The sequence below is a fragment of the Dendropsophus ebraccatus genome, chromosome 4 (assembly GCF_027789765.1).
Source record: "Dendropsophus ebraccatus isolate aDenEbr1 chromosome 4, aDenEbr1.pat, whole genome shotgun sequence".
Taxonomy (NCBI): Eukaryota; Metazoa; Chordata; class Amphibia; order Anura; family Hylidae; genus Dendropsophus; species Dendropsophus ebraccatus.
The window spans coordinates 37,562,449-37,586,608 of record NC_091457.1 but is presented as its reverse complement, the minus strand read 5'-3'; the positions used below and the strand labels follow the sequence as shown (position 1 = coordinate 37,586,608).

At 41.3% G+C, this 24,160-nt stretch overlaps 1 protein-coding gene across 2 annotated transcripts in view; it reads right to left on the bottom strand.

Annotated features, from left to right (window-relative positions):
• EPS8L2 (EPS8 signaling adaptor L2) overlaps positions 1-24,160 on the bottom strand; it is a 111,743-nt gene that overhangs the window by 4,457 nt on the left and 83,126 nt on the right. For both annotated transcript variants that reach the window (XM_069965600.1, XM_069965601.1), the window contains 16 exons: positions 18,859-19,020; positions 18,392-18,538; positions 15,087-15,166; positions 13,335-13,453; positions 12,300-12,379; positions 11,403-11,529; positions 10,781-10,869; positions 9,755-9,829; positions 9,042-9,190; positions 8,735-8,885; positions 6,503-6,541; positions 5,805-5,911; positions 5,565-5,673; positions 3,898-4,020; positions 2,307-2,436; positions 638-815 (listed from right to left, as the gene is read on the bottom strand). In XM_069965600.1, the coding sequence (XP_069821701.1) occupies positions 638-815; positions 2,307-2,436; positions 3,898-4,020; positions 5,565-5,673; positions 5,805-5,911; positions 6,503-6,541; positions 8,735-8,885; positions 9,042-9,190; positions 9,755-9,829; positions 10,781-10,869; positions 11,403-11,529; positions 12,300-12,379; positions 13,335-13,453; positions 15,087-15,166; positions 18,392-18,538; positions 18,859-19,020 (1,865 nt within the window). The remainder of the gene's footprint in view (positions 1-637; positions 816-2,306; positions 2,437-3,897; positions 4,021-5,564; positions 5,674-5,804; positions 5,912-6,502; positions 6,542-8,734; positions 8,886-9,041; positions 9,191-9,754; positions 9,830-10,780; positions 10,870-11,402; positions 11,530-12,299; positions 12,380-13,334; positions 13,454-15,086; positions 15,167-18,391; positions 18,539-18,858; positions 19,021-24,160) is intronic.

Genomic DNA, 24,160 nt, shown 5'->3' with positions numbered 1-24,160 from the left:
TAATTACAGGGCTACAAGCTCTACAGCTCCCAACACAAGATGCAGTGCTCCAATCCCCTGCTCTGTTCTAGCCCTGCCAAACAGCTCTATGGCTATGCAGAGGAGGGCATTTGTTCCTTTGTGGACTGTATTTTCTAATATACAGTAAAAGGGGGGAGAGAGGTGCTGGCAGCCTCTGCAGTAGGAGCAGTGACAGCTATCACCACTCTGTACTAGAAACCCTCCCTCCCTGTGCACTGTATATTAGAATACACAGTCCCCCTGCTCTGAATAGCGATAGTCCTGTTCGGCACTAGAACAGAGCAGGGAATTGGAGCCCAGCAGTTTTGTAGGGCAGGACAGGACAGGACAAAAACAGTGGTTGTGTCGCCCCTCACTGCTGCCACTAAACAGAAAAGCATACATTTATAAAAAAAATTATACATTTGATTAAAGCTGTGTATTAATTTAAAAAATCTGCGTTCCGGGGTACCCCTTTATTTTTAGTAGATCCTGCCTTTTTTTTTTTAGTAATTACCAGATATCACCAGTTCTCCAGTGATAGGACAAATCCTAGGAAAGAGTAGGAGCCCTTGTCCATAGTCATACATATCTGGCGTATTTATGGAGCACTATACGTGTACTTTTCCCCACTTACGATTTACTAAAGCCCTTGGCATCGAGCCAAGCCTTGACTTCATCTGGCTCCGACTGGAAAGTTAACGGTACATGGACTTGTTGGGCCTTTGGTGTTACGAAATTTCTTTTATTCGGCTGCTGCGTTGTCAATTTTTTCAGGAGTTCATCATTCAGTTCATCCATATTGTGAATTATCTCTGCAAGAAGAACAAATCTGTTATCCAGAGTCTCCACCTTTATTTTGACTCTGACTCTGATTAACCCATAGGCGTAGCTACCATAGAGGCAGGGTAGGAAGCTGCTATGGGGCCTATGGGGGAGGGGGGCCCGAGGATGCACAGGGTAGATAAGAGCCAACCTGTGTCCTTCTGCTTAACCCCTTATGTACTGCTGTGTGTAAGTGACTCAAAGTTAATTTACATGCTGCAACATAAAAATGGGTTAATAAGCAGAAGACAAGGCAATCTTTACTGTTCTGATAACCCCTGACCTCTGTTCTCCTAAGCCCTGCAGAGGTCAGGGGTTATTAGTGCATGAGCCATCTCCTTCTCTTCTGCTTTTAACCCTTTTTTGTGCTGCAGCATGTAGGTGAGGTTTATGTCACTTACACAATTCAGTACATAAGGGGTTAAGCAGAAGGTAGCCTTCTCCTGCACCTATGTATTTCACCATAACGACTCTTAATGGGCCCTTATAGTTAAATGCAGAGGACTGACAGAGCAAGCAGCGATTGACTACAGTTTTTTTGCTATGGGGCCCCATGAATCCTAGATACGCCCCTGGATTAACCCCTACAGGGTTAAGGCCGTGTTATACAGCACAATAATGAGGGGGAAGCAAGCGCAGTTCTGTCAGATCAGCGCTTGCTTCCGCCTTGTTCCCCGTTCACTGCCTGTGCTATTACACGCACAGATGCACAAGTGCAGCTGATTATCGTTTCATGTAATAGGGTCTTTAGGTAGCTGGGGTCTAGGAAACACAAGTGAATATGATGATTGGGGGGGTCTATATAGTTAACCCTCCTGTTTTCTGGTAGCCCATTAAGCCGCCTATAAACCTCCAATAGATGTCAGCAAACACCTATCTCTCCTGTTCACCCCAAACACATGCTTGGTGACAGTCCGTGTCACCCCTTACTGCTGCCATTCAACAAAAGTTGATGTAAAAGTATACATTCATTTTAACGACAATATATTACACAGTAATTAAAGCAATGTATTAAAGTAAACTCATTACTCCCTGGTGTACCCCTTTAACTGTAAATTTATAAAGTCTATGATTCCTGCCTACAGATGGCAATGAGAATAGATATCATGAACATCATGTGAACATCATCATCATGTGAACATCATGTATCAGATATATTATCGCACAGTTTTTATAGTACAATCAATAAATCAATAAAATTATTATTTGCATAGTTGGTTGGCCTGGAGTATGTTTAAAATGACCGGCTCCAGGAACGGGACTTCAGGAACGAGGTGAGTATAAGGGGCTCTAGCGGAGGGTCGGCCGGGCTCTGTCCCGGCACGGGGGGTGACAGGTTTCCTTTAAAGCAAAATGCAGTAAGACTGTACCAATCCTTGCCCATCTGATTTTTACACTTTCTTTCACTTTAAGGATTTATCATGATATATCATGTATTAATTACATATATTATAAAGACGGCTAAAACAGAGGTAACTTACGTTCCTTCTTGTTGTTTGACCATCCTGCCGTTTCACTACCCCATTTATCTCCAGCATAACTACCAGGAATCTTATATGCTGGGCTGACAGGACCTCTGGGGCTCACCTCTCCTTTGTACTTGGGTCCAGTCTACAACATAAACCAGGGATGTATTAAACACAGCAAATAAAGTTACACTAATGCATTGTTTTTTTATTTTTCATTATGGCATTGAACTTGGATGCAAGTTCTTGAGATATATAGAAATTGTTCAGTATTTTAGAGGTCTGTATATAAAGAACAGGAGTAGGGACTGGAATGAAAAAAAAATAGTTCAGTAAACTTAATTGTATCACTTTTATGTTGCCTGAATTACGAGTTAATGGGGTGGTTCTCGTGGATTCTCCTGCCCCACTAGCTTTAGTTGATAGACCAATTCCTGTTTGGGTCTACCCTGTTTCCCTGAAAATAAGAGATCCTCCAAAAATAAGGCATAGTGGAGGATTTTCAGGATAGCTTAAAATAAGGAATACCCCTGAAAATAAGGCATCCCCCAAAAGTAAGACCCCCTGCCGCCACCAAGCCGCTAAGGGGAGGGGGGTGACACGAGGTGGCTGGTTGTCTGGGTCTTTGTGGTGACAACTACTACGCAGTATATAATAAATGATCATTTTTTTGGTTCTTCTTCATGGAAAAATAAGACATCCCCAGAAAATAAGACATTAATGTAAGACACCGTCCTATTTTTGGGGAAACAGGGTAGGTCAAGCACAGAGGGGCAGGCAGAAGCCACTGGGGAGCAGCCTGATGACATTTTAGGCTGGGTTCACACTAACGTTTTTCTTATTTGCTAACGGATCCGTCCATATTAATTAAAAGGATAAGCAAAAAACTGATGAGCAGACTGATGCAAACTGATTGCAAAGTGTTCACTTTTTTTCATTGTCCGTTTGCATTTTGGCTTTAAAAAACTGACTCTTGTCCATTAGTTTGCATCAGTCAGCATCCGTTTTTCTATCAGTTTATTTATTTTCTTTGGTTTCTCACTTCTTGTCCGCATGCTCAGTGACAAAACTGATGAAAACTGATAACTTGCAGACGGATGTCAACTGAAATACCTTCTGTTTAGATCCGTCCTCATTGACTATAATGTAAAAAAAAAAAAATGGAAGTGCACTTTCCGTTCGTGATCCGTTCTTTCAAACGGAGGGAAAAAAGCTGCATGCAGGATTTTTTTTTCCATTCACAAAAAACGGAACCCTGACGGAATACATGCAAACGGAGCACAACTATGACAAACGGAGCACAATAAAAATACATAGAAATTAATGGATACGTCAGATTCCTTTTATGTTGTTTAAAAACGGAACAGCTAAACGGAACTGTGGCGGAGAGAAAAACGTCAGTGTGAACTCAGCCTTATTCAGGCAGTTAGAAAGGGATGACAGCTTCCCTTTAATACATTTTGATTTTTGCCCCAAGATAAGCTGGGTTCGCTTCTTGCGACTTTAGTGTATCCGGATAACCGTTAACCTTTTATTGCACATTGCTGCGGTTTCATGGCAAACACTTTTTACAAAACTGGAGTTATTTTCTGGCGGATACACTTACCACTGAACCATCTGGCTGGTCCAATTCCTCAGTAGTTACTACATCAAGGATGTTATATGGAACATATCCCTCTTGCCCAATCCTGTTTCTCAATTTCCACCACTGCTTATTGTCCTCCAGAACCTACACAATAATGAGAGTAAAGTTCAGATACAGATTCTTTTCCATGTAGTTAATATTAAAGGGCAACTCCCATGAAAAACTTTTTCCCAGTAATTGAAGCACATTACAAAGTTATATAACTGTGTAATATGCTTCAATCACCTATCTGCCTCCCTTCCCTGTCTTTTCCCCCCTCCACCCCCCACCAGGAAGTGCACTAAACCAGAGGCGGATTATAATGTGGGCAGTTTGGGCGGGGCCCATGCCACACCGCCCACATTATAATCCGCCACTGACTCTCTTGTACTGTCCCCCGCGGCTGCCGGGGTTGTCCCGTCCTATCCCCGACAGCGCATGCATCAGAGAGCTCCCCGTGCGCCTGTGGCTGTGACTTCCGGCGCACGGGGAGCTCTCTGATGCGCGCGCTGCCGGGGATAGGACGGGACAACCCCGGCAGCCACGCATCAGACGGGGACAGACCAGAAGGCGAGAGGCTCGACGGGGGAACAAATGGCAGGTGAGTTGTGTTTTTTGTTTTTTTTTGTGTTATCTGCTGACTGCTGTGCACAGGGGGGGAAGAGAGCGACCATCTATAAGGGGGGGAAGAGGGGGACCATCTATAAGGGGGGGAAGAGGGGTACCATCTATAAGGGGGGAAGAGGGGGACCATCTATAAGGGGGAAAGAGGGGGACCATCTATAAGGGGGGAAGAGAGAAGAGGGGGACCATCTATAAGGAGGGAAGAGGGGGACCATCTATAAGGGGGGAAGAGGGGGACCATCTATAAGGGGGGAAGAGGGGGACCATCTCCTATAGGATTAGCACCCTCCTCTCCTGACATCCTCTGTGCTGCTGTGACCTCCCCTATAAGATAAGCACCCTAGTGACATGTTACCCTAGTGACATGACTCATTCACTCACTGAGTCCACTCGGCAGCAGGAGAGAGTATGGGAGTACCCCTCTTCCCCCCCCTTATAGATGGTCCCCCTCCTCCCCCCCTTATAGATGGTCACTCTCTTACCCCCCTGTACACAGCAGTCAGCAGATAACACAAAAAAAAAAAACCACAACTCACCTACCATTCGTTCCCCCATTGAGCCTCTCGCCTTCTGGTCTGTCCCCGTCTGATGCGTCGCTGCCGGGGGTGTCCCGTCCTATCCCCGGCAGCGCGTGCATCAGAGAGCTCCCCGTGCGTCGGAAGTCACAGCCACAGGCGCACGGGGAGCTCTCTGATGCGTGTGCTGTCGGGGATAGGACGGGACAACCCCGGCAGCCGCGGGGGACAGTACAAGAGAGTCAGTGGCGGATTATAATGTGGGCGGTGTGGCATGGGCCCCGCCCAAACTGCCCACATTATAATCCGCCTCTGGTTTAGTGCACTTCCTGGTGGGGGGTGGAGGGGGGAAAAGACAGGGAAGGGAGGCAGATAGGTGATTGAAGCATATTACACAGTTATATAACTTTGTAATGTGCTTCAATTACTGGGAAAAAGTTTTTCATGGGAGTTGCCCTTTAATCTGTTTTCTTAGTTGTATAGAAACCTGTGGTTTTCCACCAAGCTTACCTCCAGGATTTCATCCTTCAGCACTGACAGCTCATTGGCATTTCGAGCGGTGAAGTCATAGCGAATTTTGGCGCATTTCTGTGGCTGTGCCGGCACTGGTGCATCATAACTGTTCGGAATAAAGAAATACATAACCATTTTTACTTTTTACATTTTCTTAGCTCATAATAATGATGGTTATGTGCTCAAAATACATATTGGCATATGAACATTAATCTTAAGGACTGCGTCACCACCCACCTGGACAGTTTTTGGCCAGCCGGAGCGTTATACTCTGGCTTCATTACTGGAAGGGTCTGTTGTTTGAATGATGGTGTCCTGTAAGGATTTCCATTCGGTGGAGGAAGCTGAAAGACAATATTTTAGGAAAGGAATTTCAATGAATTTCAACTGTGTTTGAAAAAGAAACAATAGTCAAATGCCCAATTGCCCCTCCATTCCGACACCCACCAGGTCCCCAATGTATAACACTTCTTGTGCACTATGTAGACATGAAGGAATTGCCCATCCAGCCAATCACTGGCTGCAGCTGAGACTCTCCTCGACTAGTGAATGTTGTAACCTGGTAAGTGTTGCAAACAACAAGGTCAGGGATCAGCAGGATTGGGACAGATAAGTACTATTTGTTTGTTATTTAATATTCTGTCCCGGCTCATTAAAAGGAAACATAAGAACCAGACATCCCTTTTAGGGGCAGCATGGTGGCTCAGTGGTTAGCATTTGTACCCTTGCAGTGTTGGGGTCCCACCAAGGGCAAAGAGTTTGTATGTTCTTTCTTTGCATGGGTTTCCTCTCATACCCAAAACATACAGATAGGTGAATTTAGATTGTGAGCCCTAATGGTGACAGGGACCAAAATTGACAGAACTGTGTAAAGTGCTGCTGAATCAGTTAGTTCTATACAAATAAAAACATAAAAAAAAAAACCTCTCTCTTACATTGGTCCTGGGTCCAAGATTTTCCTTTGGCTTTGGCGGCTAAAATAAAGAAGGAAATAAAGAAGTATTCATTAAAAAATGCTATTTAAGCTGTGCCATTGGTAGTGGTGATATTGATAGCTAAATAGGACCTGTCATCTGCTATAGTGGCTCTGTGCCGTGACTACAGTATGTGCTGTATGTTTTCTTCACCTATGTATTATACCATTTCTCTGTTTTTGGCCGTTTCTTGAATGTTGCTTTGTATTAAGTCGAAGGATAAAGGCTGGTAATTCCCTTTCTGTGAAATTTCACGGTCATAATTATTCAGCCATAGGCTATGTTCACACTGCGTATGAGACCGGCCGTTCCGTGACCCCGGCCGGGTCATGGAACGGCCGGTCTCTGGCCGGATGATCCGCCCGGCCGCAGAGCTCTTATGCGGGCGCATTAGCGTGCGCCCGCATCAGAGCTTGCCATAGCACACTGTGAAGCGAGCGGCCGGAGCCGCTCGCTTCACTGTGTGAACTGACAGGTCTTTCTGCGGCCGGAATTCGCTGAATTCTGGCCGCAGAAAACTGACATGTCAGTTATTTGCGGGGCTGCACAGATTCCGTCCGGAGCGTATACGATGTGTGTACGCTCCGTCCGGGATCCCATTGCTTATTAGGCAATAGTGTTCCGCTGTGCAAAAACTACGGCAGTTGTTGCCATCGGCAACAACGGCCGTAGTTTTACGTAGTGTGAACATAGCCATAAAGTGCAAGGATCCTTTATTCAGCTGTTCATAACTTAAAGAAATTTCAGTTTTTGGAATTTTTTTTGCATTTTTTTAGTCTGTTTATATTCCCACAAAAGATTGGTTTGCTTAAATGGCATAATAGCATTTAGTTGAGCAAAAACAACATTTGCTTAAAAAGTTCAAATGCAAAAAATAGAAAAAGCTAGAAATATAACAAGGTTAAAGCGTAACTGTTTTTGTTCCTTTTTTTTTTGTTCTTCATGTCTCTAAAATCTTTTATATTTGATATAACAGTACAAATTTGTTATATACATTCTATATATTTTGTACACCTGGTATAATTACACTTTATTTTTGTTGTACGTTTAAAAATTTTGTGAAAATTTCAATAAAAATATTGAACCAGAAAAACCTTTTGATGCCACAGAGACATACTGAAAGTTCAGACTCTAACCGATGTGTTGGGAGAAGTCTGCGCCTAGCACATTTGCTCCTGGCTTTGTGTCATGCCACCTAGACAAACTCATAATCTAAGTGAATAGGGCCAGGGCTCATAGACACAGAATAAGAAAAAGAGCATGCGACAGGGTGCGGCTGTCTCTGCTGATTTTACGGATCGGTTGGCGTCTGAACACCAATAAAAAACAAGGACAATGTCAAAATTGTTTTTAGTGACAGACATGTATGCTTTACCATATTGACTGCTACCTCTGTATTCACACATAATCATCGAGGCTGCTCACTAGACTTGTAAGCACAGAATCAGTAAGCTATACTCAATCTTTTCCCATAAAACTACAGTATTTTCCGACGTATAAGATGACTTTTTAACCCAAGAAAATCTTCTCTAAAGTCAGCAGTTGTCTTATACGCTGGGTGTCATCTCATAGGGCGGGTGCTGAAAAACTTTAGAACTGGACTGGAGAATCTGCTGGCACTACATATGGTGGGGGGAGCTCAATAGCGGCCACATCCCCGCCGTATGTAGTGACCGTATGAAGGGCATAACAAGCTGCCTCTTTCATCCGTCTGGCCGCCCTTGTATCCTATCGGTATTACTGTACCTCAATCTCTGACTCTTAGATGTCACAGCTGTCTGATGTTTTTTATTCATTCTTATTCGGTGTGCGTTGGAAGAGGGGTAGTCTTATACTGCAAGTATTTTCCAAACTCTATATTTTAACTGAAAAAGTTGGGGTCGTCTTATACGCCAGAAAAAACTGTATATACCAATCTGTTTAGCATTTCTGGCTCTGCGGCCTAATGTGAATAGATGAAAGAGCATTTTTATGGTTGCAGGTTTCTTTCACTGTTATAGCAGCAGTGGTACTTCTATGTGAAATGCTGTTGTAAGTAGGTTGGGTAGACTTTTGTCCTGATAATGGAGGGAGTTAAGAGAAGGAATTAGGATATGTGCACACTACAGAAACCCGACGGAAATCCGACGGATTCCATAGTGTGCACATACCCTTAGGTGGAGAATAATGAACAGCATTAAGTGATTGACATACCTCTTCTAGGACAAGGGGCTTAACAGGCTCTGGTGGGTGTCCCATATCCAGCTCCCATGGTGCTCCTTGGAAGATCTCTATTGGGGGAATCCATCCATTATTAAATTTTGGGATGTATTGAGGAATTATAGGTTCTCTTGGCCATTCCGCCCTGAAATATTGTAAAAGCAGTATTAGAATTAGATGCATTAGTCATGCAAGGACTAATGGACTGTATTAACAAAAGCTAAATTTGATGGCTGATGATGAATGAAATGGCAAGTTACATACTTCATACTGGTATAGGTAAAATAGTAAGTCTGCTTACCTTGATTTGGTCCATCTGTCTCCCAAAATCTCCCAAAGTTGCATTTCCTTTGGAGTTAGATGATTCCTAAGGAAGTCAGTGGCATCCTTAGACAAGAGAGGGCAGGTGATAGATCTTCCTAAATCTGGACCTCCAGAGCTCTGAACTATCTACAAGAAAGCACATCAAGCAGATTGTAACGTGTTCACAAGACACACATCTATATGTTGGACCCTATACTTGGATCTATGTATACAAGCTATAGTTTTTCTGCCTCTGAGATGAAAGTTTTGGTGGTCCAAGTAATTTGGCGGACTTTTAAGGCCCCATTCACATTATGTTAATACTCTATGTCATACCTCAGAGGGCTATTGAAACATATACTCAGTACCTGCGTTAGATCCATAGGCTTCAACAGGGTAAACATAGTCTGTTTCAATACCTATTTGCTGGTATTCTGACATATTCCTATGATAGTATTAACATGATGGAAGAAAATCAGATTTTCTTACATTGTTAATATGCTATTTAGTCCTAAATAATTGTCACGGTTAAGTTTTTTGGCCAATTCATACAAAAATGTATGCTATGGTTTTGTCATGGATGAATGGCAAGGTGCACGATGCACACACTGTACAATCCGTTCCTAAAACACCTGAAAAATATACAATCATGAATGTATTCAATGCTATATATACAATACTCTTTTATAGATCAGTAGTGAAAGTAATTACCAGTTCCAGTGGTCCGAAGAGAAAGTGGATGAGTTCAGATGAACTGGGATTCTGAATATGTTTTTTTAACTTGGCCTAAAAAGGAATATAACAGATTTCTATTAAAGTAAGTAGTAAGGGACACTGATATGAAGAAATATAGGCACTATATTTATTTTACTATAAAAAAGTCTTCATAGTCCAACATAGATAACCCCTTTAAGCTCCCTAGTATTTCAGTGCAATCATATCCAACTCAGTCCCTTGACTTTTTTAAGGACAGTGTTGATTGAATGCTGTGGATACATCTTTGGGTAGGAACAAGATATGAGCGAACCTCCAGCACGCTCAGGTTCTTCCAAACCCAAACACACTGCAATTGAAGAAGAAGTTGGATGCAGCTCTAGGAAGTCCTGGAAAACATGGATACAGCCTATGGCCCTAGGGCTGCATCCAAATTCTTCAGCCACTGGTAAACAAATGCCAAGCGTTCGGGTAAGTGCTAGTATATACTTATGTTCTTCCTCTAAAGAATATGGTATTTACTCTCCTAAATTATGGAAGAGCAATAAACTGCAATTACAGCTATGACTTTGACTGCTTTGACTACCAGGTTTGGACCTTGACCACTTTGACTCAGCAATGTATTAGCAGCCAGAAGAATTTATAGTGGCTTTGTGTGTGGAGAGTCTTTATTACAGTAAAAGTCCTCAACATTTAAGGCGTGATATTTTTGCATAAGATAGAAGGCAAATAATGCTTCTGATGACAGAATCCTATATTTGCTATGTATTTAAAGTGAAACTGTCGGCTAAAAAGGACTTTCCAAACTGCCTACACAGTTACAAAGCTATGTACGCAGCAAGACTATCCATACCATTATGATATATTAAAAAGTGTTCTATTTCCTCTCTTAATTGTCACAGGGGCGTGGCCAGGGCATGTCAGTGTACTTTGGTGCTCTGGCCACGCTTCTATGACATTCTAGAGCTGCAATATAAAGCATTTGTTTTAATAATTGTAGCTCCAGCGTGAGTGGTTCCTTACCAACAGGTTGATGGCCAGCTTGATCTTCTGATAACAGTCTATGAACTCTAGCTCAGTTGGTGGTCTAGATCGTAATGTCAGGACGCCCTCTGTGAGGTAAAAAAAACAAAGCTCATTATTGGGTGAAACAACAGGCTTGCGTCAAAAGAATGTTGGCTAATTTGAGTTTAATTATATAAGGAATACAGTATAGGAATATTTGACAGTAACTGTCAAGTATTTGCCCAATTTAAAGGTACGTGTGTAGAAAATATCATATACAGTTCACACAAGTCTATGTTCTCACAATGTTATATATATATGTTATATGTTCTATATTTTCATAAAAAACATGTATATTATGAAAATATACATTACCTTACCGTCTATGGGATCCCTAGCAGCGCCGCAAATAACTGACATGTCAGTTTTCTGCGGCCACTATTCATTGAATAGCTGCCGCAGAAAACCCTGTCAGTGCACATTGTGGAGCGAGCAGCTCCGGCCGCACGCTCCATAGTGTGCACGCCCGCATCAGAACTCTGTGGCCGAAAAGATCATCCGGTCGGTACTGCAGTACTGGCCGGAGTCCAATACGTAGTCTGCGCATAGCCTAATGCTGCCTGATATACAGGTAGATTACCTGCTGGTCCTTTCTTTTTGTTTTTTTTGCCTTTCTTTCTCTGGTTCAGTTGCTTGAAAGCTTCAGCTGCTTTTTGTAGTTTTGCCACAAAAAACTCTATGTCATCCAGTGTACAGTTTAAGCATTGCTAGAATGGTGATAGACATAGAAAGTAGCATTAATATCATGCACAACACATCAATAATATAAAGAATAATAAAAAAAATACTAGTCCAGTTAAACCCAGCTTTGACTCAGGATCTGACCTAACCAACTTTCCCATTAAAAGTGTCATATACTGTATATATAGACAGAACTCAACTACACAGACCGTTTCAGTAGGGCTGGCCTACTATATAATGTGTAAAGGACCACCTAACTCTCCAATAACTGCAAATGTAGAGGAAAGAAGCATTGGGAATGTTATATGTTCAACTTTTACAGGAGGTGAGCTGCCATACGTGTCTTGTAGTTGGATATTCTCTCTTTGATACTGAAATTAACATGCACACTCCACTAGGATGTATATGCATGTTTAAACAAACCCGGACCACAGGGTGTTTCCCACAGCTGCGAGAAGCAGGAGTGCGGCAGCAAGTTTAAACAGCCGCCCACTGTTGCCTCTCTCTCTGTTGCCGGGCACACAGAGCGGGATTTCTGTCTTTATGACGGGAGACCCTGCTCCTGTTCCTGAACACCTCAATAACTATCAGCTAAACAATAGTTCAGCTGACAGTTATCTCCCCTGATTTTGTTCCGGATACCGAGCAATGTTTGAGTATCGACCAAAACTTCAGGGGGAAATTTAGTTTGCATACCGAATTTTTCCCTCTTTATTGATGAAATCAAGTAAGCTACGGGGTCACCACAGATAAGTCAGTGTTCCCAGAATGAGCAGTATATTTCAAATTAACTTACTGTTTCCTTCTCAATCTTCTTTGCCAATGCCTCCCTTGATTCTTCATGTTCTTGGGACATGTTACTTCTTCGATCAAACTCTGAAAATCAATAAAGAGTATAAATAAATAAATAAATATATATATATATATATATATATATATATATATATATATATAGAGAGAGAGAGAGAGAGAGAGAGAGAGAGAGAGAGAAAGAGCAAAAAAGTGAAGAAGCAACTAAGAGGTGGATACTCACAATGGGGAAGTGTATCAATAGTGGCTTGGGATACATCACTGAAAGGGTATGTTCACACTGAGTAAATCAGGTGGAATCCCACCTGCCTCAGTGTGCCATAGCCTGTCACTTCTTTGAGCGGAGAGTGGTGGCAGTGGAGGAGCGCGTGCTCTCCCATAGACAAGCTATGGCACACTGAGGCAGGCAGGATTCCGCGACGAAAAGTTCCGCCGCTGAATTACGTCTGATTTACTCAGAGTGAACATACCCTAAGGCTACCCTAAGGTATTTCTTCCAGTCTTTTGGTCAGTCTTCTTTTCAACTAAAACCAGGAGTGTGCAAATCTTTCCATTATAATTTTGCCATGTCAGCTCCAATCCTGATTTTAGTTGAAAAAATATTGATCAAAAGACTGATGGAAATACTATGTGTGAACATAGGATATGAGTGTAAAGAAATTTTGCCAAATTTAACCGAGTGACCACAAATAGATGATGTTGCTGGTGATAGGGGTCAGACGTGATGAAAAATCACTGCCTGACCCCTTTGTTCTCGTAAATATAAGCCACAACCAGAGCTGTCTGGCTGTAGCTTACCCCTCTCATCCGCATAGAGAACACAGAAACGCTTGGCCACACTGAACATTCTTGTATATGGGGGGGGGACGGAGACAGGATGGGAGAGAGAAAAGACAAACCAACAATCATTGAAGATGTGGCAACAGCTTTGAAAATACATTTTACTCCTGTTTGGTGTCACTACTACTTTGGCACAGTGTGGTTCCCAGAGAACGGCCACATCCTGAACATAAAACTTTACCAATGTCACTTCCTGAAGACGGGCTGATGACACGGTTCTTGATATCTTTGTGCACTGGCTTGGGGGCTGTGGCAGGAGGGAGGATGGATTCTCTTTGCTTGATCCTCTCCTGGTTAAACCTATAGAATAAGGTAACAGGTTTATAAGTACAGTTTATATGACTAACAACTACATTGACTATTACTCCATGCTAAAGTAGAAATCTGTGGTATTGTGGTGGTGCCGATTACAATGTGATGATGTTATGGACGCACCTCTAGAGTGCTGTCATTCTGACTGTTTCAACTTACAAGTTATATAGTTTATAGTATGCATTGAGAATCCAATCAAAAATATATAAATTCTATATGCTTGTCCATATGAACGATATACAGTATACAGCATATGTATATCCTTGTCTGGCTATTCTCAACCCATGGACTGCTCTATATAAATAATCAGTGTTGGGAACTTGCACTTTTTGAAATATAAATTAAAAAAAAAATGATATTAATGTGCTTTCTTTGTATTCCCTTTATTTTGTGATATTTCCATTACTTTGTTATAACAGTGTGTAATAAATCTTGACCTTGTACTGTATGTCTCATATTCACCTGAATTTTACAGCTTTCTTCTGTGCTAAAGTCCTTTTGTGCAAGTGATACACAACCACGGGTGAAACTGCTTCATGGAATGGGGTGGATTTTCCTATGTTCCTTCCCCCAATGCCAATGTACCCTCAATCTACAAGAGCCTCAGATATCTACGTCAGATCAGAGCTGGCATAGATTTCCTCTACAATGTATGCCTGCTAGCAGGGGTAAATAATAGGCGAAGACCCTCAGAGACAAACCACAATTGATAGGTGATAAATTGCCCAACAGTTACAAAAATTGGCACAAATTGCAGGGACCTTTTGGTGACCTATGTCAGGCACAGACCTGTCCATGCAAAAAGCCTTTTATCTTTACAGCGTGTCACAATTGATTTGGCTCTAATAACTTACAATTTTACACCTGCATCAGTATTGTATGGTCTCCATGATAAAACTATGAAAATAGATGTCCCCTTAGTACAAGACATAGAAAATATCTCTACCATTGTCATATGTAATCAAACAACCCTATTGGGATTCAGCTGCAATACCATGCATAGAAAAGAGTGGCGCTGAAAAAAAAAAGTCAGTAGATGGCCGTCATTTGTCAAATAATTGCCGTTATTTTAAAACAACCACCGTTATTTGCCATTAAATGGCGGCCATCCAACCGTTTGTAAACATAGCCTATCTGTGTTTTCACTCTGGTTTTGGTAGAATACTGAGCAAAAATACTGAGCACGGATGTGCCCACATCCCAATTCAGCACAAAGGAAGATCATCCGGCTGGTACTGCAAGGGATGATCTTCACAAACACCGGCCATTCTGTGACCTGACCAGGTCACAGAACGGCTGGTGTTTTACACCGTGTGAACATGGCCTAATAGCGTAATTGTGACTGCATAAATTTACTGATTCTTCATAAAACCTTTAGAGCAGACTACATCATGTGTCATCAGACTATACCTTGGGATTGCATGTGAGATTTTACTGTAATGTTATAAAATGGGATTCTTTGAATTTCTATCACACACTATATTGCTATATATCTGCTTTTTTACGTGTTTTTTTTTAGACATACAGCATGTAACATGTGTAGTGCTTCAGGTGGTGCTGCACATGCCAAATAACTAATATAATCACAACAATGACTGATAAGGCAGTATGCAATACTCACTTGAGGGTCTGTAGTCGCATTTTCTTTCCATGTTTAATGTCTGCAAGTGCACTTTCTATATCTGCGTGAACCAATTCAGCCTGTGAAAATAAATTTAGTTGTTTTTTTTTTTTACTATAGTACAGTGGTACCTTGGTTTAAGAGTAACTTATAAGATCACATATTCTGCTGTTTCTGAATGGGTGGGTAACCAATTGTCTACATTTGTATTATTTGTTATGGGAAAATTTGCTTTGGTTTAAGAGTGGATTTGGATTACAAGCACAGTCCCGGAACGAATTATGGTCATAATCCAAGGCACCACTGTATATAGTTGAAGTTCTTAGCAGCTGTACAACACAGAAGTTTTTAAAATAATTATTTTAAAAGATCATCCTATGCTGTTTTAGGAGGCTTGGCTGGATTTTGTCTTTGAGCTCTAATGACACATCTTTATTTATACATTTAGGGTAGCTTCACACGTACCGACTCGCAGCATTAATAACGCTGCGAGTCGGCTAGGTCCTGGCAGATCACTTTCACTACATACACGCTGCGGTCTGAACGGACGCTGCGTGTATGTAATTCTGTCGCCCCCTTAACCCCTTCAGCTCATGCCCGGCTCCCGCTCTGTATACATTACCTGTCCTCGCTGCACGGGGTCCCGGCGTACTGCTCTCCCGCCCGACCAATCAGTGGCTGCGGCAGGGCAACACACTGATTGGCCGGGCGGGAGAGCAGTACGCCGGGACCCCGTGCAGGGGGAGCCGGGCGGGAGCTGAAGGGGTTAAGCGGCCTGCAGAATTACATACACGCAGCAGTCATTCAGACCGCAGTGTGTATGTAGTGAAAGTGATCTGACAGGACCTAGCCGACTCGGAGCGTTATTAACGCTGCGAGTCGGTACGTGTGAAGTTATCCTTAAAGAGAATGTGGGTTACAGCACACTGCCTTGTGCTGAATGATGCCACAGAAAGAGCAGACAGGGAATGATACAGCAGCTCTTGCAAAGTTGCTGTGTGAAAATATAGTCTGCTATGTAGAGCAATGTTCTGCAGCAGCTTTGGGAAAAGGGGGGTGTTGGGGGTGCCAGGGGTGCTGTAGGAGGGGAGTAGGCGGGGTGGGAGATCTGTGTGAACAGCTAAGGAAAAGCAATGCATTCTGGGATTTTTAGTACTGAACAATTGCTTAAAGCAATTCTAATAATAATTGTATCTACATTTATCAGACAAGTCCTGTCACAGGATAGGGATATGGGTTTCTACAATTTACACCATGCTTTTGGGAAACAGTGGCAGTGTTCAGAAGATATATGATGGGTGTTGTATGGGATTGGAGCTTGTTATGAGCCACAGGAGGGTCTCAATATCAGTTTCCCTCTATGTGTGAGTCTCTTCAGGTGTACTTAGCTATCCAAAGTATAAAAATAGATTTCTAAGACTGCAAGGGAATAAATGTGATTCTAAGCTGGTGTCACACAAGCATATGAATATACATCATTAATATGGATCAGAAAGTCTAAGGCTGGTGTCACACAAGCATATGAGTAAACTTCATTAATATGGATCAGAAATACAGATGTACAGATGTAAATCACCAGTATGTCATCAATTTCGCATGTCATCTAATTTGCTGTCTTCTAGGCAGGAAATTGAATTATACTGTGATCTGTATTGCATCAGTATTTCATCTGTATTATATCTGTTCATGCGTCTGTATTTTAAAGGGGTTGTCCAACGAAAATCTTTTTCTTTCAAATCAACTGATATCAGAACTTTATAAGATTTGTTATTTACTTCTATTAAAAAATCTCAAGTCTTTCCATATTTATTAGCTACTATAAGTCATGCAGGAAATGTTTTATTTTCAGGATGACACACTGCTCTCTGCTGACATCTCTGGCCGAGACAGGAACTCTGTCTAGGTTTTTTATGAATCCCCATAGAAAACCTATCCTGCTCTGGGCAGTTCCTGTCTCGGTCAGCAAAGAGCACTGTGTCAGACTGAAAATAAAACAACACTTCCAGCATGACTTATAGTAGCTAATAAGTATGGGAAGACTTGAGATTTTTAAATAGAAGTAAATTACAAATCTATATAATTTTCTGATACCAGTTGTGTTGAAAGAAAAAGATTTTCGCTGGACAAACCCTTTAATCCCTACACATAGAAAATGGGAATTTTCTATTCACAAAATGGATAAAAGTAGCACATGCTATTCTCCATAGGTTAATATTACTTCTGTATTACAGTCCACAACTTGTACATATGCTTTTGTGTGAAAGTGGTGTAAGGCCTAGTTCACACAACGTAAAAATAAGGGGTTATGAGTTAAATACATAAAATTACAATGAAAACATGTCAACCACCTAAAGCATTTACAAAGCTCCAAAACTCTGTTGCTGAATCCTTTAAGGGGTGTAGTTATTAAAATGGAATGATTTATGGGGGTTGCTAGCATATTGAAATCCTCTTCAGAAATGAATTTGTCCCTTTAAAAAAAATTGATATTTGAAATTTTCATGAAAATTTGTACCTAAACTTCTAAGGCCTCTACAACTACATGTAGGCAGCAACTAATAAACACATACTATAAAGGGGTTTTCTGGAGGAATCTTATACGATGCATAATGCCTTCTGTGGCATAAAACAACAAAGGAGCCATCCTGTTGTGCGATCTTCTGGTTCTTGCTGTGTTTTCTGTTCTGCTGTCTTCCGGTAATGTCCCATTCAGCTTTGTGATTGGCTGAGCGGGGAGTGGGATGTCAGAAGGAAGTCAAAAATGGTATTTCCTGAGTCATGTTGAACTTCTCTTTTTGTGGATATTTTTATCCATCTGTTTATTAATTTACATATTGACCACTGGTGGGAAAGAACATAGGCGACTAGTTTTATCTGCATGTATATACATCTTATATTGAATCTAAATAGAGTCATGATAAAATTTAACAAAGTTGCAGTGCAGTCAACCTTTGCTAGTAGTAGAAAGGTGATGCACAGATTATAATAGGTCCGTTTTGGGCGGCCTGCCCTGACTACAGTTCTGCCATGATTTGCAAAAAAAATTGCTGCTTTATTACTGTAATTTTGCACAAATCAAGGCATCATGACATTACTTATCCTGTAGTATGAGCACCACGCTAGTGCTGCCATAGTTACAGTGGGATGGAGGGGGGGCAGTCTTGGTGAACAGCCCGGGGCCTATGGTAAAGTAAATCTTCCCCTGGCGATGCACATACGAATGCTAGTAAACACTGAGGAGACTGTGGGTCTCTGCTCATCATAACTGAGGACAGGACAAGTCTGACTATGATTTTTCTACTTACTTCCATATCACAGTTGAAGAAATGGATATCCGGTTTGCTTTGGTCATCATCCTGACATACTAGAAGAAGTATGTGAGGATATCGATGAGGACCCTGAAGGCAACGGCAGTGGTGGACTATGGAGAGGGGAAAATTTTCCAGTTCTTCCTGTCATAGAGAGAGAGAGAACAGTGTCAGTCAGTAGACATCTTATTATACAGCCAACAGCTTTCCAGATCCTGAGCTGCTGTTACCTATATCGGTAGTTTATGGTGTGTAGTGTATGGTGTGTAGTGTATGATGAGTAGTCTATGGTGTGTAGTATATGATGCGTAGTGTATCGTGTGTAGTATATGATGTGTAGTGTATGGTGTGTAGTGTATCGTGTGTAGTATATGATGTGTAGTGTATGGTGTGTAGTATATGATGTGTAGTGTATGGTGTGTAGTATATGATGTGTAGTGTATCGTGTGTAGAAAGCATTATACCTGGGTGGCACAGTCTAGAAGGCTGATCGATGTGTTCATTACTTGGAGAACCATCTCCTGGGCCCAGATTTTGTCCTTTGATTCCAGCTGGAATAATTGTTTTATAGAATCTTCCACAGTGCCCAAGGAATCATTCTTATCCATCAGAAATGTTGCCAGATGCTAGGAAAAGAAGAGGAAATAATAATTGGATTTTAAATGACTTGTCAATGATTCAATTGCAATCCATGGAAGTCAATGTAAATGGACACTGCTATGGCATAGTTCAGTGACCTACTATTGACTTCAACAGAGAATAAGCATAAACTAAGTTTGCAGCAGTTTTCTGTAAGGTTTATTTTCCTATATTTCATAGTATTATATTGAGAACTTTTTGATCTATTTTTTTTAAACTAAAAACATAAGTACGCAGTAAGTAAAGCTATTTCAGGGCCTTTATAAACAGTGTCAGATCCTCCAGTTCATAGTTTTTTCTACAATTTTTCCTTCGGCTTGATCTGCCGTTGTACGTTGAAATTTGTATAAGAAGAGTGGTTTGACTCTATTTATAATGCTGTCAAACAACTGTCATTCACAGCATGGTGGATGATGAGTGAACCTAACTCAAGTCTGCTGGTGCGTATAAGCCTCTCTAACAATATCTGTATGATATATAATGGGAAATGCTATTCAATATGGGACATGTGGGACTGCCCCATTGAATCAAACCTATTAGTCTGAGGGGCAATGAGGAGTTAGGCTTCCTAAACGTATGTGCACCTTCCAACAGCTTATTAGTGTTGGTTGTGGATATTATTCCTACTAAATATGGACAAAAATTGTACAGACTGTTATTATTCTATGCAAGAAAAACTCTTTTACTCCACTGGAAGCCCCCAGAGGATATATGGGGGAAGTACCATATCACTGGATCAAATGGTTGGCACAGCTGGATTAAACCATGGCTATTGGATTACTGAATTAGCAATAGGCTACAATCAGTCTTATTTAAAAGGGTTACACCAATTTAGGACTCCTATGGTGTACCCATGGGACATGCTATAAGTGTCCCCTAGATGTGGGTCCGTTCTTATGTTCAGATCGAGGACTCCCTGCCCCTTTCCAACCAGTTTACAGCAACCAGGTCAGGAGGATGGAAACAGCCAAGGCCGACAGCTTATGCAGTTTGCATTAGTTCCAATTACATTAATAGGGGATACGCAAATAGCAAAGATTGTAAGTTACATTTTTTATGCAGCTCCTGGCGTTACAAAATAAACTATATAATAAACTATATAATAAGGATCTCACCAAATCCTAACTATGAAGTAAAATTGTTCTTTCATAATACTGTACTTTGCAACAATAGAAACCCAGGCGGGCACCACATATGCACTCTATGGTGCTAGTCAACCTGCTTACACATTGTACAATGAACCCAAAAGAAAAAGACAAGCAGGTATATATAGACTGCTCAACCATGTGCATCTCTTTATTCATTACACACAAGAAAACATTCAATGGATTCAAATCAATAAAAAATGTACAAAATCATCCCATCACTGGCTCTGATAAAGCTCAGTGTACCCCACTCACCCCCATATAATCTGTAGTAAAACAATATGCAATAACAGCATCACAAGTGTAAACACAATAACTAACCAGCCCAAACTAACCAAAATCAAAAAAGTGCAAGTGCAACCTAATATAAAAAGCAGACTGTCATCATGAATAACAGGGTGGGTGAGGAGGAAACTTCCCCACGAGTTCCATCCTGCAAAAAGAACTTCCTTCCATTAACCTTTAACCAATAAGAATGAGCCATGCCAGTTGTCAGTGGTTGTCAGCCAGACTTATTTTTTTAAAATAAATTTACCTTTATTCAAATTTTTTCTCAATTTACACAAAGCCATTTTATGGCATTATAAAATAATGAAGAAAGTTTGAAATTTCACATAGAGAGTAAAAGTACTTATTCAACTTACATGGTTTACCTGCCCCAAGGAATAAAGGAATGGTCTTGAAGGTCACCATCCATTCAACACTTTTATACCTCTAACTCTTTTCCCTGTTACTGTGGAAACTCCTTCCTACCTTAACTCTTCCTACTTCCAATTTTATTTGAATACCCCATTCTCTACACCCCTTTTTTGGTACTTAACTCTTTTCAGCTCTTCCCCTTTATCTCTTCCACCAACCCTTTTTACTAGTAGATTGTGTCAACTAGCACTTATGGGCAAAGAAGTAAAAAGGGGAGAACATTCACTTTCACCTCTTGAGACCACTTATTCCATTTACTGGAAGTAACGCATTCCTTTGCATTAATAGGAGTTGGGGTCCTGCGTAATGTCCAGGCCCCCACACTCAACAGGTAAGTAGCCCCTGCGCTCTCGGGCTCCCCTTCCACCTTACATCACGGCATCCCCTGTACCCTATGTATTATGAAGGCCAAAGAGTGTTCTCTTAAGGATTGCTGTCCTGTCAGTCAACTTGACACCTTAGAGGGTCACCACAGGGCCATAAAAGGGGTAGGCATACTTACATACAGAACATATTTATAGTCTGTGCTTGTTAATTTTTATAAAACCTTTTTCAACAGTAAAGCTTTTTCTACCCCAGTATGGCAAATGTGTAAGGTTGTCCACACATATGAAATCAGCCATCAGCTATCTGACCCCCTATACACATACACGTTCTGCTTAGCTTATTGTACATACTGTATGTTCTAAACAGAGATGGGGAGACAGCTGCTGCCAGACTCCTCTGGTGGTGGCTTGCCTCCCCAGGAGCAAGGATTGGGCAGCTAAAATCTCAAAGGCTCATCTTTTTCTACCCCTATGGCAGATGAGTGTCCAGGCCCCCATACAAATTACATGGATGCCAGTGCCTACCAAAATACTTGGGTTTAGCCATATATATATATTGCTATTTGTATGTCCCGGGGGAATTCAGATTGTGCATCAGCCTTTATGTATTTTACGTAATTTTTCTGATTCGGCTGCTTTCGGCTTTCCAACCACCTTTGGCAGCCACGAACAGGTGTAGGGGACTGGGAAGAAAAGTTTATGAGATGAAAATACTCTTTTAAGCCACAGGGTCCAGTTGCCTGTCATGTATATTATTATTCTTTTGTGGCAGAGGGAACATTGGGCCTTGTCAGGCACTACGGCCTGGGTGTGACTGCTACCTCCACACTACTATAGCTCTGCTCTTGTATAATTTCTTATTGCCTAACATGGTACAATACAGCTGCTAACCTTTATCTCCTGAACCCCTGATACAGATAATAATATAACACAAGATGATGAAATGAATACAGTTTCCATAACCAGACTTTATTTACAGTAAGATATCCATTATACCTTCCCTCATTGCATCTTCCTGACTCATTTGATATTTTTTTCCTGTTAACTCTTCGTTATACATCTGCTGGTCACATAACTCAGAAATCCTATCCAGCCTGTCTGGAAACATGAATCATATGTACATACTATATATCTTCATGGTTTCATTTACATAAACAGGACAGAACAATGTCCAGGTATAACAAATCCAGGATGGCTAGAGCCGCCAGCTACAGCCACTTTCCCATCTCTTTCTGGTTCCCAGGCCCCCAGACTCTGCAAACTGAAATTGCAAGCTTGGGAGTGTACATACTATACCTATGGGAATGTAACTGTAGACTACAAGTATCATTGGAAAACCCTATTTACTGTTATTGTATTAACATTTTGAGGGGATTTTCGGTTTTTATGTTAATTAATTTAAAAATAAAATACACATATACTTTAATATGGAAATTAAGTTGTGAGCCCCCATAGAAAAAGTGACCAATGTGGATGACCACAATCATTGACCACAGCAATGACAGGACTATACTATACTAGAATACATGGAATATCATGTAAGCGATGTATAATAAACAGTTCTACAGCTTTTAAAAGGTAGCTATCATTTAAACCCTGTGGCAGGATTTCATCTGCAACCTCTGAAAACCCCATTCTCAACTCTGTTGTGGAACATGGAATGGCCAAAACTCCCATAAACTTGAATTGCAGTACACTTGCAATCCAAGTCTATGAGATTTTTGGCAATTCCAAATACCACTCGCTTTAGTGACTGGGAATGGAGTTGGGCTTACATGAGGTATCAGTATGCATATTTTATATGGTTGAGGTGTTTTCTGTTACTTTTCAGTTTTCAGGTAACAAATGCTCATATGATATCCTGTAGCTTGTGATGACCTCAATGCAATGCAATGGTGAATAAATAACTTTAGGTTTAGGTAGGTCATCAAAATACAACCATTACAGAAGCAAAATATAGGTATGTACATGCCTATAGCAACACCTTTAGCACAACCTGTCATCAATTGTAAGACTTCAAGACGTAATAAAAGTTATGTTTGTATAGTGAACATCACAGTACTAAATAATGAATTATAGCAGAGGGGAAAAGGGTAGAATTTATAACCTATAATAAATTGATAAACAGACCTGTACAAGTTGTCGCTATAGGTCCATAAGACATATGCCAGCAAATGGTAAAAAACTGAGGAGTGACTACTCCAATAATATGACATACTGTACAATGGAACATGCCACAATATTTTTCGGATGAGTCAGTGAGTAAAGTCCTCTGTGCGCATCCTAAAAAAAACCAAACACTTCATGTTCCCTTCAAGAACAGCTTTTTATGTTGGCTCTGACTGCTGAAAGCTTTGATGGTTCCTATTAGGGGCATAGCTATATGGGATGCATAGGTGTGCAGCTGCAACCAGGCCCAGACGCCTTAGGGGGCCCATAAGATTTCTCTTTCCTAGTGCTAATAATAAAGCCTTATAGTTGAGGGGCCTTGTGACAGATTTTGCTGATCGGCTTCATGTTACACCACTGCCTCCTATGGTACACTACATATTACTACTTTAAAAAAAATGCTTATCACGTTGGCTCATTGACCACCCATCCACCATTTTTGGGTAAATATGCCTGGAAATAGTCCTAGGATACTCTTAAGGCTGGCTTAAGAAGACAAATGAAAGGTAGACTGAGAAGTATTTTCCACAGACATCAACCACAGATGGTGAGGTCCATGCATTACTTTGGTCTCTTGATGAGGGTCCAGTAGAAAAAGTTTAAAAATCCCTGCTCTAGTCTGTGCTTGAAAGTAGCGATGGTCCGAACCCGAACGCTCGGCATCGGATTCCCGCTGTCTGCCCGCTCCGTGCAGCGGGCGGATACAGCGGGAGGACCTATGGCTATGGCCTATGGCTATGGCTGTATCCCAGTTTTCCAGGCGTTCCTCCTGCTGGATCCGCCTGCTG